Source organism: Arxiozyma heterogenica, assembly GCF_036370985.1.
Source record: "Arxiozyma heterogenica strain weizmannii chromosome Unknown scaffold_17, whole genome shotgun sequence".
NCBI lineage: Eukaryota > Fungi > Ascomycota > Saccharomycetes > Saccharomycetales > Saccharomycetaceae > Arxiozyma > Arxiozyma heterogenica.
The window spans coordinates 546,137-560,976 of record NW_027042670.1 but is presented as its reverse complement, the minus strand read 5'-3'; the positions used below and the strand labels follow the sequence as shown (position 1 = coordinate 560,976).

General features: G+C 32.4%; 5 protein-coding genes across 5 annotated transcripts; 3 read left to right on the top strand and 2 right to left on the bottom strand.

The window, feature by feature from the left end:
- Positions 1-443: 443 nt before the first annotated feature.
- On the top strand, positions 444-2,180 carry PWA37_001579 (uncharacterized protein; the record flags this gene model as incomplete). The annotated part of the gene is made up of 1 exon (XM_064858199.1): positions 444-2,180. The coding sequence occupies one exon, from the start codon at positions 444-446 to the stop codon at positions 2,178-2,180; it is 1,737 nt and encodes a 578-aa protein (XP_064714906.1).
- Positions 2,181-3,613: 1,433 nt separating this feature from the next.
- Positions 3,614-5,476, top strand: PWA37_001578 (amino acid permease; the record flags this gene model as incomplete). Its single annotated transcript, XM_064858198.1, has 1 exon — positions 3,614-5,476. One exon carries the CDS (start codon positions 3,614-3,616, stop codon positions 5,474-5,476), a length of 1,863 nt encoding a protein of 620 aa, XP_064714905.1.
- Positions 5,477-5,998: 522 nt separating this feature from the next.
- RPS10B (40S ribosomal protein eS10 RPS10B) lies at positions 5,999-6,790 on the bottom strand (the record flags this gene model as incomplete). The annotated part of the gene is made up of 2 exons (XM_064858197.1): positions 5,999-6,264; positions 6,739-6,790. 2 exons carry the CDS (start codon positions 6,788-6,790, stop codon positions 5,999-6,001), a joined length of 318 nt encoding a protein of 105 aa, XP_064714904.1.
- An 875-nt stretch (positions 6,791-7,665) lies between these two features.
- On the top strand, positions 7,666-12,837 carry RRP5 (Rrp5p; the record flags this gene model as incomplete). The annotated part of the gene is made up of 1 exon (XM_064858196.1): positions 7,666-12,837. The coding sequence occupies one exon, from the start codon at positions 7,666-7,668 to the stop codon at positions 12,835-12,837; it is 5,172 nt and encodes a 1,723-aa protein (XP_064714903.1).
- A 420-nt stretch (positions 12,838-13,257) lies between these two features.
- On the bottom strand, positions 13,258-14,310 carry MTF1 (RNA polymerase specificity factor; the record flags this gene model as incomplete). The annotated part of the gene is made up of 1 exon (XM_064858195.1): positions 13,258-14,310. One exon carries the CDS (start codon positions 14,308-14,310, stop codon positions 13,258-13,260), a length of 1,053 nt encoding a protein of 350 aa, XP_064714902.1.
- Positions 14,311-14,840: the final 530 nt, after the last annotated feature.

Below are 14,840 nucleotides of genomic sequence, written 5' to 3'. Positions count from 1 at the left end.
AAAAGTTTTTTCTTCTATTTCTTCGAGTTTGCCATCGCCTATTTAATACGTATAAATACCTAAAGGGGTAAAAAAAAAGCAAAAGACAAAAAAAAAAGTAAAAAAATTCGGACTTTTATAAATTTTTGTTTCATCTCATCGCTTTGTTTTGATATACAAAAAAAAAACCTAACGTACGATTATAGTGAAATATGCGTGTGTATGTGTATATCACAATTTAATATTGCTATATATTTTTGTGCTATCATTATTACCACTGTTTCTACTACTATCACTAAAAAATATTTATGACATAAATATATCACTTTTTAAGTGGGGGTATAAAAAAAACACATATTGTAAATTAATATTAACAGCCACCTATCAAGTCTTCCACTCTTTTCTGCCTTTTTGTTCATCATTTTATTTAATATAATCATGAGTCAGACATACATAGGTGAAAGATGTTAAAAGATATCAAGAGTGAAATTTCTATTAGATTAAATAAAAATAAAGATGAGTTGATTATTGAAAATGAGGAAAAAGAAGAAGAAGAAGAAGAAGAAGAGGACCCAAGACAACCGAATAAAAAGATTCATAAGAAATCAATAAAATCAATATTATTACCCAATAGTTTTATTAAATCATTTAAAAAACGAAATTCAAATAATGATCTAGAAAAAAATAGTGATGAATTAGAACATATTATCAAACAACGTCACACAGTAATGATTTCTCTAGGGACTGGAATTGGAACGGGTTTATTAGTAGGTACAGGCAAAGTGTTATCTCAGTCGGGTCCTTTGGGTCTAATGATCGGGTATATTGTGTCTTCTATCATGGTATACCTGATTATTCAAAGCGCTGGAGAATTAGGAGTTGTCTATTGTCGAATGGTTGGTAATTTCACAAGGTACCCAAGTTTATTAGTTGATCCTGCATTCGGTTTTGCAATCTCTATTATCTACACCTTTCAATGGATAACTGTCTTGCCATTACAGTTAGTGACAGCTGCAATGGTAGTCGAATGGTGGGAAGTATCAATCAATTTAGACTGGTTTGTACTAATAATCTTTCTCTGTGTTATACTAATTAATCTAGGCGGCGCCAAAGGTTATGTGGAAGCCGAATTCATTTTCAATATATGCAAAATATTAATGATATGTGGGTTTATCATTTTGGGTATAATTATCATTGCTGGTGGCGTAGGTACGAGTGGGTATCTTGGAAATAAATATTGGAAGGATCCCGGATTGTTTGCAAATGGTTTCAAAGGTGTATCTGTTGTATTCTGCTATGCTGCATTCAGTTATGGTGGAGTGGAGACGGTGATATTGACTGCTGCAGAACAGAAGAATCCAGAAATATCTATTCCAAGGGCAACAAAAGTGATAATTATCAGGATTTTACTAATATATTTATTAACATTGGTAATAATATGTTTCTTGGTGCCTTACAATGATCCGAAGTTAATGGGTTCAGTTTCTTCCTCCAGTGACTCCTCAACATCAGCAACAACAACAACAACAACATCTTCTCCCTTTGTAATTGCAATCGAGTTACATGGGATCAAAATAATCCCCCATATTATCAATTCTGTAATACTGATAGCGGTAATATCAGTGGCAAACAGCTCATTGTACGCTGCTCCAAGACTATTGTTATCATTATCACAAGAGGGTATATTACCCAAAACGTTGCAATATATTGATCAAAGAGGAAGACCGTTAATATGTTTTACGATAGTGATTATTTTTGGCTGTTTAGGCTTTGTTGCCACCAGTGATAAAAGAGAAGAGGTGTTCATATGGTTATTGAGTGTCTCTGGCTTATCACAAATCTTTATATGGATGTCAATGTGTGCCTCCCATATAAGGTTTCGCTATATTTTACATGAACAAAAAAGACTATTTATGGTATCAGAACAACAAATATTGGAATATGATAGATATAAATCCAAGACAGATGTTTGGGGGTCTATCATTGCGTTGCTAATATCTATTTTAATACTTGGATGCCAGTTTTGGGTAGCATTGTTTCCCATTGATGGAGAGAATGGAGTCGATTTAAAAAATTTTTGCCAAAATTATTTAGCAGGACCAATAGTCATTGTGACATATATTGGTTACAAAATATATCTTAGACAGTGGCAATTGTTTATTCCAATTGAAGATGTAGTTTTACCTGACATTAAAGCATGATTTCTCTACTATAACCATGTATCTATTTATGTAATCACGGTATAATCAAAGAAAAAATATCAAAAAGCAAGATAAACAAAAAAAAAAAAGAAAAATGCGCTATAAAAAAAAAATCAATGAGAAAACGTTCCTTCCGAACATCGAACCCACGAACAAATACAAATATGAAGAAGCAAAAAAAAAAAAAATAAAAAAAAAAAACAGACATCCTCACAATTGGACAATTTGTTTGAAAAAGAAAACAACGCCGTCTCATGACGGCACAGAAAAAAGAAAACCTTATCTTTCTCTGAGTATAGTGAAAGTTAAATCCGTAACCGGTTTTTCTTCCCCTTTCCTTCTATCTATTTTTTAGTCCTTTACAGGACATATACTTTTGGTATTGTTTACAAACTGTGGTCATACTGGCATAATTGTTTGAATCATATTGTGTTCACAACAACAAAAAAGAAAGACCAGTAAAAGAAAAAATCAATTCTGACGTATCTCTATTGTTAAGAATTGTGCATTGCATTGTCTGATTAATGTAGATAAGCAAGAAAATGAATTAAGGATAAAGAACAAGAGAAAAAAAATCTTACGTTTTGTATTATCTAATATTTTCTTGGTACAAAATTGGTCCATCTCTGTGACTTTTATCGTTTCCAGACCTATGCGTGTATAGAAATGAAAAAAAAGTAGAAGAAGAAGAGGGGGGGGAGAGAGAAAGAAAAGGAGAAAAGAAGCAGAGCAGACACACAGAATAAATTATACCCATTCATCAAAAAAATAACAAAAAAAAAACGTTGACGTGCCCTTGGCACCGCCTTTTTTTTTTGTTCTGCTTCTTCCACCCCAATGTTCACTTACTTTTTTCAAAACAGTTTTCTTTTTTGTCTTTCAGAAATGAATGAGTAATTTCTTCACCCTAACAAAAAAAAAAAGAAAAAAAAAAGGAATCACTGCTTTTTTACTTTCTTTTGTGAATCTTCCACCCCGACGACGGCGATAGAGGAGAAGAAAGGAAAAGAAAAGAGGAGAGAGAGGGGGAGGGGGCCCAGGAAAAAGAAGACATTTCTTCGAAGAATATATGCATCTAAAAAGTGTGTAAAATAAAAGAAATCTAAAATACGCTGTATACTATGTATTCCCCCCTGGTGTAATGCTCTCCACAGTTGCAGGTTCATATAAATACCCTATAATTAATTATAACTGTGTACTTTTCTTCGTTTGTTTTCTTCCTGATCCCCGTCTATTATTACCATCTTCGCGCTTGTCTTGTTATATAGCTCTTTCGCCTCATAATAAACACGATAAATCACAAATACTTTACAAGAGTTGATATATCTTAGGTCGTGTTTTGACTTTAGCATACCACTGTTAGTGTATTCATTTCTCAAATATACTTATTCATATACACTTTTTCAGATAAAAAAAAATTAAAATAAGAGAATATGTCCGAGCAACACGTTTCATCATCAGGTTCTGGTGATGGAGATTCAACAGCATCTATCTCAAAAAGAAATATAGAACATATCAAAGAAAAATCTTATGGTGAATTTACCACCGACGGGATTAACCGTCTTGATTCTTCGAAGTCTAAAAGTATTTTAGCAGATTCTAATTATAATAAAAAGAGTTCAATTTTTACCAGATTTATAGATTCATTCAAACCTCCAGAAGAAAATGCACATCCAGATGAGGACGACGATGAAGATTTGGAAAGTGTTAATACAAGAAGAACCTTTGCTACTGATAGAAACTTGAAAAAGGCTATGAAATCACGTCATGTGGTTATGATGTCTCTTGGTACTGGTATCGGTACAGGTTTGTTAGTGGCAAATGCAAAAGGTTTACATTATGGTGGTCCCGCCTCTTTGGTCATCGGTTATGGTCTTGTCTCCTTCATTACTTACATTATGATCCAAGCAGCTGGTGAAATGGCTGTCACCTATCCAACTTTACCTGGTAATTTCAATACCTATTCTTCCATATTTATCTCTAAACCTTTTGGTTTTGCTACTGTCTGGCTTTTCTGTATACAATGGCTAACCGTTTTACCGTTGGAATTGATTACTTCTTCAATGACTATTCAGTACTGGAACGATAAAATTGATGCAGACGTGTATATCGTTATCTTCTATGTCTTCTTATTATTTATTCATTTTTTTGGTGTTCGTGCATACGGTGAAGCTGAGTTCATTTTCAACAGTTGTAAAGTACTCATGATTGCAGGTTTTATCATCTTTTCCATTGTTGTCAATTGTGGTGGTGCAGGAAAGGACGGTTATATCGGTGGTAAGTACTGGCACGATCCAGGTGCATTTGGTAGCGATGATTCTATTGGTAGATTTAAAGACGTTTGTTACGTTCTTGTTACTGCATACTTCTCCTATGGTGGCACAGAATTATATGTGTTATCCGTCAACGAACAGGAAAATCCAAGAAAATCAACTCCAACTGCAGCAAAGCAATCCATTTACCGTATTTTGATCATTTATCTATTGACCATGATCTTAATTGGTTTCAATGTCCCACATAACAACGATCAATTAATGGGTTCCGGGGGTTCTGCTACTCACGCCTCCCCATATGTCCTTGCTGCATCCATTCATGGTGTTAGGGTCGTTCCTCATATTATCAATGCAGTTATCTTGATCTCGGTCGTATCTGTCGGTAACTCTTCATTATATGCAGCTCCTAGATTATTAGCATCATTAGCGGAACAAGGCTTTGCTCCAAAATTTTGGGCTTATATTGACAGACAAGGTAGACCGCTATGGGCTCTATGTACTTGTGCTGTCTTTGGTCTTATTGCCTTTTCTGCGAGCTCCTCCCAAGAGGAACAAGTCTTCACTTGGTTAGCCGCCATTGCCGGTCTTTCTGAATTATTCACATGGTCCTCTATCCTATTAAGTCACATTAGATTTAGAATGGCCATGAAAGTACAAGGCAAAGATCTGGATGAGTTAGGTTATAAAGCAAATACTGGTTTCTGGGGATCTGTCTACGGTGTATTTTTCAACATTTTAGTGTTTATTGCACAATTTTGGGTGGCATTGGCTCCACCATCAGGTTCAATGACCGCTGAGGGGTTCTTTGAAAGCTATTTGGCTTTCCCAATTTGGCTTGCTTTTTACTTTGGTTATATGATCTGGAAAAGAGATTGGACATTCTTAACTAAACTAGACGAAATCGACTTGGAGACTCATAGAAGAATATATGACCCAGAACTAATGAGGCAAGAAGATATGGAGAATAAAGAAAGAGTCAAGAATGGTTCGATATGGGTCAAATTGAAATATTTCTGGTGTTAAATAAACAGAAAGACAAAAAAGAAAAAAAAAAAAAACAGAAAAGAGAAAAATATAGAAAGGTACTTGTGATATGGAGAAGTTTTTGAAATTATTATCTTTTCTTTCACACATATCTTCTGTTAATATCTCTTAATATATTAAGGATTGTTATCTGTCCGCCTTTTAATACCTATTTCTTAATATTCAAGTACATATTAATCTGAATTTTATCATTTCTTCCTCCAGAAGATCACAACTGTATTTATTAGATAGACCACTACATAGCATTGTACAGTGTAGTATAATAAAATTATTGTTAAATATTCGATAACTTGTTTTCACCGTTTTTGTTTTGTTTCTTACACACCTGTGGTTCAGTTTGAATGGGGGTGTGTCGAGGCTATTAAAATAAACATATATAGTATCAGAGAATTCATCGTTCCGAAAATCTGTTGAAAAATTTACAATGCGTTTATTCTTAATTAATTTATGAGAATGTATATATCCTTATTTAATAAATATAAAAACAAAAATTCAAATAACTTAGTATCTTCTTTGTGGTCTCTGGTTTTGAGATCTGTCTTGAATGTAAGTACCTGGAACAATGTGTTCTGGTAAATGTAAGTAATCTCTTAAATATTCAACACCTTCTTCGGTTAAGGTGTAGTAGTAATATTGCCAAGAGAATTGAGTCTTGACGTAACCTTTAGAAGTTAAAGATTGTAAAGCCTTAATGACATATAAGTTCTTGGTATCAATTTCTTCGTGTTTTGGTTGGTTGAAATCCTTTTTTGCAACAACAACACCTTCTGTTTTTAAAAAAGAAAAAAATTAAAAGAAACAATATATTTATGCAAGGAAAGAATTATTGAAGTATATTAACAACTATATCGTCATTGTAATATCAATAAAAAGTAATCGCTGTTAGTAAATAACAATTCTTATAACTTTTATATTTACCGATCGATTTCAAAATTATGATAAGTGTTAGAATCTTTTATATCTCTTTTTGAATATTCACCCTGGACTACTTTTCATTTTGTTGTCTACTGCAATTGATAGTATACACATTGTAATTTCTTTGAGCTCTTCCCTAAGTTAAAGAGTTGTAATAATTTGGAACTTTCATAAGTAGATCTTTACTTTCGTATTACTTGTTTTCATAAATAACCTTTAATTATATAACATTTAACGCAATAGACCCTAAATTTTAATCATTACAATTCTGGTTCCTTTTATTCCTTCCTTATCTTATCTCACCCCTGGTTACGAACCAAACATACCTTGAAACAAGTATCTGTGAATCTTAGTTCTTTCTTCCTTTGGAATCAACATTCTTACAACTTTCTTTTTACTCCACTGCTTCTATATAAGGTTTCCAAGACTGTCTATAATACCACTCCAGCAATACCTAAACATTTGTAATAAGAGTTACACCAGATAACTAATACGGCAAACAATACAACAACAATACAAAAAAAGAAAAGAGACTTGAAGTTACGTAAGAATTCCTCTCATCCAGACCTGAACATATTTTTAGAATAACTATATTATGGGCCATCAAGTAAAGAACTTTAAAACTTCATAATAGCACCACGGAGTAGATGTACGGAAATTAACTAAAACCAATTCTCTCATTTAGCGTTTGCACAAAATCCAAGTAGTATTGTCACTTACTACTTAAAGAATCAAGGATCTAAATCCATAGCTACCTGAATCTCATCGCAAAAAGTACGCAATTGAAAAAAAAAAATAAAAAGTTAGTAAATAAATGAAAGAATACATAAAGACTACTTGCGACCTCAAACAAGTCTGCTATTTTTAAGATTTGTGATTTTTTTTTAAATCATAATGCCACAATCTTTAAAAACCGATCTAACCTAATCCAGCAGTACTTTTAGTTTTTATCTACAGTGGAAAAGAAAAATAAAATATATGATGCACCGATGTAAAACAGTCCCAGCATAAAAGTGTTTATTTAAAAACCGTAATAAATGATTTTATATTTTCTTGAAAATTTTTCAATAAGAAAAAAAAAATTATTGATATTTCGCAGGTACCTGGCGATGAGCTATGAAATTAAAAAAGTAGATGATCTTATATAAGTTATTACTTGCCCTATTGTTAGACACGATCCCCATACAAACACAAGAATCCAGAAATAATCATTATTATACCCTCAACTACCATTTTGCTGTGAACGTAACACTATGGTTTCTTCTTCAAAAAGAAAGAGAAATGAGGAATTTCCCCTTTCAAGAGAAGACAGCACACAAAAACCAGCAACATCTTTATTAGTAAAAAATAGTGACAAATTATCTTTCCCAAGAGGTGGTGGATCTGTATTAACTCCACTAGAATTGAAAAAAGTTGCTAATGAAGCTGCAAAGGATGCCTTATTCGGTAATTCCAAAGATACTGTGGAATCAGCAAGACCTAAAAAAAAGAAGAAACTGGATAAAAACAATAAATCAAAAGACAATGTAAATGTTGAAAATGTAGACGAGCAAAAACTCTCTGTTATTCCACACATCAATTTTAAAAACTTAAGAGTAAATTCCACTTTATTAGGTCAAATCACTGAAATATCTAAATATGATATCTGTGTAACTTTTACTGATAACATATCTGGTTATGTAAATATGACTCATATTTCTGAACAGTTTACTAAAATATTAGAAGATTTAGATGACAGTATGGATTCTGATGAAGAAGGTGAAACTAACAAAGATACAGCTGAAGATGAATATGAATCTGAATCTGACACTGAATCTAATAAGAGTACAAATCATAAAAATCCCGAATTACCTGACTTACATAGTTATTTCAAGATAGGTCAATGGATTAGATGTACTGTCATCAATAACAGTGCACTTGACTCTAAGGTAAAGAAGAATAAGAAGAAGAGATTAGAGTTGACAATAGAACCATCTATTGTCAACTCTTTTACAAAAGATGACTTGCAAAAATCCACTGCAATTCAATGTTCTGTTCAAAGTATTGAAGACCACGGTGCTACCTTAGATTTGGGTATAGATGGTGTAACTGGGTTTATTTCTAAAAAAGACACACCAAACTTTGACAACTTATTACCAGGTTCTGTTTTTCTTGGTAATATTTCAAAGACGAATGATCGTGTTATAAATGTTAATTTGGATTTTAACCAGCACAAGAATAAAGTTACTCAAATATCTTCTGTTGAAGCTGTTTTACCAGGCCAACCAGTAGATTTACTATGCCAACAATATGTGGATAAGGGTATTGCTGGTAAATGTTTTGGGATGATCCCTGCATTTGTTAGCTGCTATCATTTGAACACTTTTAAAGAAGAAGATATTAAACATAAATTTGCACTTGGTTCTAATTTACAAGGTAGGATTATTGCTACCCTATATGACAAACATGGTGAAAAAACAATATTGTTTTCGACTTTACCACACATTGTCAATCTTTCACCCGAACTAAAACAGACAGAAGCATTGAACGCCTTCCCAGTAGGTTATATATTTGATACTACTAAAGTCAAAGGTAGCGATGACTTTTACTTGTACCTAGCATTAAACAATGATTTAGTTGGTAGAGTGCATAAATCTAAGATTGGGAAGTTAGAAAAAACAGATGATTTAGAAGCCAGAGTAATTGGTTATAACACCATTGATGGGTGTTATGAAATGACTACGGATTCTCAAATTATCAAACAAAAGTATTTAAGAAACAAAGATATTCAAATTGGAGAAGTTATTCCAGGGTGTGAAATTGTATCTGTGTCTTCTAATGGAATTCAATTAAAAATCTTTAACGGTCAGTTTATTGCCAGTGTACCACCTATGCATATATCAGATACCAGATTAGTCTACCCAGAAAGAAAGTTTAAAATTGGTTCAAAAGTTAAGGCTAGAGTCCTGGATGTTGATGGCAAAAATCATATATATGTTACGCTAAAGAAAACACTAGTTAATGTTTCCGACGAGGATATTCCACTAGTAACATCCTATGATAAGGCAGCAGAACTCCACGAAAAGAACGAAAAGACTGTTGCTACAGTTCAAGCATTTAAGCCATCAGGATGTGTTCTTACGTTCTTTGGTGATGTTAGAGGTTTTTTGCCAAATGCAGAGATTTCTGAAGTATTTGTAAAGAAACCAGAACAACATTTAAGATTAGGTCAAACCGTTACAGTCAAATTATTAAAAGTTGATGTTGAAGGAAAAAGAGTTCTTGCAACTTGTAAGCTTGCCAACACAAATGCTGAAGCCCAAAGAAAGGCTATTGAAGATATGGTTCCTGGTAGAACTATCGTTGATGTGACAATAGTTGAAAAGACTAAGGATTCTTTAATTGTTTCAACCAAGGATTTGGACTTACGTGGTATTATTTATGTTGCACATTTATCTGATGACAGGATAGAACAAAACAGAGCTGCCCTGAAAAAGATTGTTGTAGGAACCCATTTACAGGGTTTGGTTATTGACAAAGAAAATAGAACCCAAGTTTTTAACTTAACATTGAAAAAGTCTTTAATTGAAGCTGCAAAAGCAGAAACTCTACCAATTACATATAAGGCTATTACAACAGCTTCCAAAAGCACGTTTTTCCCAGCTTATATCAAATCTATTTCTGACAGGGGTTTGTTTGTCGCATTTACTGCTAAAAACGTTGGGTTGGTTTTACCAAGTTATGCTGTTGAGAGTAGGGATGTGGATATAACAAAGAAATTTTATGTTGGACAATCTGTTAAGGCTGCTATACTCAGATTTGATGATACAAATGAACGATTTTTATTAACTTTGAGAGAGCAGAAATCTTCTGTCCAAAACAGTAAAACAGATGAAATTACTGGTGCCATTGATAGCAATATCAAATCTGTAACAGACCTTGCAGAAGGTAAAGTAATCAAGGTTAAGGTCAAGAATGTAAAAAAGAATCAATTGAATGTTATCATAGCAGATAATATTCATGGTAGAATTGATGTTTCTGAAGTGTATGATGAAATTGATAAAATAGAGGATAAAAAAGCGCCACTAAGCATTTTTAAAAAGGATCAAATATTAAAAGGTAAAATCATTGGTAAACATGACATCAGAAGTCATAGATTCCTTCCAATAACTCATCAAATAAGCAAAGCTTCTGTATATGAATTGTCTATGAAGCCTTCAGTTCTACTTCAAGATAAGGCTAATTTAACAACTATTCAAGATGTTAAGATCAACGATGAATTCCTTGGTTTTGTTAATAATTATGCTTCCAATTATTTATGGTTAACTATCAATCCTGATTTAAAGGCTAAACTACCATTGGTTGATCTATCTGCAGATGGTTTAGATATTTCAATGAATATTCAAGATAATTTCCCACTAGGTTCTGTTATCCCAGTTAAAATTGACTCTGTTGATTTAGAACATGGCTTTATTAATGCTGTTAGCAAATCACATATTGTAAGAGACTATGAACATTTGAAGGCTGGTGATATAGTTCCAGCTCGTATCTCAGGTATTTATGATAAATATGTTTTGTTGGATTTAGGAAATAAAGTAACTGGTATATCGTTCATAACTGATGCTTTGGATGATTATTCAATGTCCTTAAACAGTGTGTTCGGAGATAGACTAAATCAAGTCCTTGCTGCCAAGGTCCTTTCTGTGGATACAGAAAAGAAAAAAATCAGCCTATCTCTAAGATCAAATTCACCTATCTCACCTAGTATTACTTCTCATAAAGATGTAAAACAAGGTGATATTGTGCATGGTTTTGTTAAATCTGTCACTAATAAAGGTTTATTTATTATTCTTGGAAGATCACTTGATGCTTTCATACCAGTCAGCAAATTGTCCGATTCATACTTAAAAAATTGGGAAAAATTCTATAAGCCAATGCAACATGTAATTGGTAAGGTTGTTTCATGTGATGATGATGAACATGTCTTATTAACTTTGAGAGAATCCGAAGTAAATGGTGAATTACAAATATTGAAAAATTACTCAGATATTAAGGTTGGTGATATTTTTGATGGTTCCGTTAAGAATGTCACCAATTTTGGTGTCTTTGTTAAACTAGATAATACTGTTAATTGTACAGGTTTAGCTCACATTTCGGAAATTGCGGAAACTGCTCCAAAAGACATATCAACTCTATTTGGTCCTGGTGATAGAGTAAAAGCTATTGTATTGAAGACTAATCCATCAAAGAAGCAGTTATCTTTAAGTTTGAAGGCTTCCCATTTTGCTAACAAAGAGCATGTTAAAGAACAAAAGAAAGATGAATTTGAAGAAGATCAGGATGTGGATATGGATGCAGTTAATTTTGATGACAATGACTCAGAAGACAATTCAGATAATGAGGAAGAAACTCATGTTGTTAAGAAAACTTCAATATCTACAAATGGATTATCATTAAGTACAGATTTTGATTGGACTGCTTCTATTTTAGATCAAGCACAAGAAGATGATGAGTTTGATGAGGACGATGATGAAGAAGTTGACTTCACTGAAGGCACAAAACATAAACACAGAAGAAGAAAAGAAAAGATTGTTGAGGATAAGACTATTGATATTAATACTAGAGCTCCAGAATCTGTTAGTGATTTCGAACGTCTGATTATTGGTAATCCAAACTCCTCTGTTGTGTGGATGAATTATATGGCATTCCAATTGCAATTAAGTGAAATTGAAAAGGCTCGTGAAATTGCAGAACGTGCTTTGAAAACTATTAATTTTAGAGAAGAATCTGAGAAATTAAATATTTGGATTGCTATGTTGAACTTAGAAAACACTTTTGGTACCCCAGAGACTTTAACTGAAGTATTTAAAAGGGCATGTCAATATATGGATTCCTACACCATTCACACCAAGTTATTGAGTATTTATCAAATGAGTGAAAAATTGGATAAGGCTGTTGAATTATTTAAGGTTACTGCCAAGAAGTTTGGTAGTGAAAAAGTATCCATATGGGTTGCATGGTGTGATTTCCTTCTTTCAAACAAACATGAAGATGAAGCTCGTTCAATCTTAGCTAGCGCCTTAAAATCATTACCTAAGCGTAATCATATTGAAGTTGTTAGAAAGTTTGCCCAACTAGAATTCAGTAAAGGTGATGCCGAAAGAGGTCGTTCCTTGTTTGAAGGTTTATTGGCAGATGCACCAAAGAGAATTGACTTATGGAATGTATATATTGATCAAGAAATTAAGGCTGATGAAAAGAAAAAAGTTGAAGAATTATTTGAAAGGGTTATTACTAAAAAGATAACTAGAAAACAAGCTAAATTTTTCTTCAATAAATGGTTGCAATTTGAAGAAAATAAAGACGATACTAAGATGATTGATTATGTGAAGGCAAAGGCTTCTGAATATGTAGAATCACAAAAGAAAATAGAGAGTGATGAATAATTCTACAACTTAAGAGAGTATTATTATTTAGATGTTGGTCTGCTTACGGCAAAAAGAAAATATTAGTTTAGGTTGATGAGAATTTTAGGGTATAATGATATGATTTAAAAACGTTATTTTATTTTATTTTATCTTATTTTGTTTATATTGTATAATAGTTAAAATCTACTTTTTTGTATAATAATAGTATGGTATACATATGTAAAAAAAGTATTAATAAAGAAAATGGAAAAAATATGGTTAAACACTAATTTATACATAAAAGGATTTATAAGAATTCACTTTTTCAAGTTATCAATGAATCGATTTTGTTCTTCTTGTTTTTTCTTTCTTTTTTTATCTCTGTTTTTTATGTACACATATATAGATATATCTGAAGACAAGTGCTAGAATGTGATATCTTGTTTATTGAAATAGCTGTCAATTCCTAGGTTCATCAACCTTCAAATCATATAATTCTGTATAAATATCGGGCTTAAAGGGCCAGTTGATAAACAATTGCGTAATATATTCAAACTCTTCGAAAGTGAAAGTAACCGGACATCTGTTCATCAATTGTTTATCCTTGATAGTTTCCAAATAATATTCTCTTGCACCATGGCCCAGGGATTCAACAGCATCAATAAGAGGTGTTCTTCTTAGAATCATTAATTGTTTTGTGACATAATCCCATGTATCGATATCAATATTATGGTCTTTTGGATTAATTTCTAATAAAGATATGGATTCATCAGAAGGATTACTAGGGAAAATATCGTTTGGGTCATCAATAAAGATAGGATCACATTTTTTTATAAGTGTTGGATCGAAATTTTGTATTACTGTTAAACTCTTTGAAAAAGCCACCAAATTGGTATCAGCAAAAGCTTCCAAATAGAGAGAACATTTATTACGATGCTTTGTTCCAGGCAGAGCTAGTAACTTAATGGCAGTTTGGGTAGGTAACCATAGTAACATTTTAACATTCCCATACTTCATTAACCAATTCTTATAGCCTAGACAACTTAGCCACTGAATTATCAAACCTTCATATTTACGTTCCGTAACATTTGCCATTATTAGAAACTCGTTATGTAAATGTGATTTATTTTGAAACCCAGGATCTAATTGTCTTTCTTTTTCTATTAAATCGGTATATGAACTCCAATCATAAGGATCTTTCCGTATTAGGGTCAATTTATTCCCATTATTATACGGGACCAAATATCTGTCTTGAAAATCAACATATGAATTCCTAATGTCCATCAAAAAATGTTGTTTTGGAGTGAATTTATTATTGAATATCACTGAAGTCTGGCCAGGACCAGGATATAAATCCAAAACTTTAAGATCGTGGCAATCATTGGGGTAAACAGTATTTAATTGTAATTTGGAAAATATTCTATCACACACAGTAGGGTTAACCAAATATTGGAACTGATAGTTATATTTGATGGAACTTATTTCTTTCAAAGTTGGGACCCTGATAGGCATTTTCTCCTATAAATCTTTTTCAAAATTTGTCTAGACTAACATGAATTTAGGCAATTTCATGTAAGATATATTTAAAAATATATATTCAAAAGCTTCATCTTACAGTACCCGTTTCTTCTGTACAAATATGTGGAGCTGGTTATACTAACAATCATCATTTACTCTCTTCTTCCTCTCTAGTTGGTTCTAACAGAACAAAAGAAAGATTTAGAGAGTTTGAAGCATTGTGTTTTGTGTACATCCACACACCCCATCATACATATCTTGTTATTTGTTATACTTGCATTGGCAGATGTCTACTATAAGGTGTTTGTTGCTATTGGTTGTAGTATAGAATGACTACTAGCATTACTTGGTTCCAGCAGATAAATGCGGGCATATTAAGTTACATTATATAGTGTTTCTGGTATCATATAATATATACCTATGTATGTGTATATTATATATATATTAAAGTCGGTAATGAGTGGGAAAGTGGTCTCCAAAAATAAAAAATAAAAAAAGAGAAAATATAAAGTAAATTATCATCT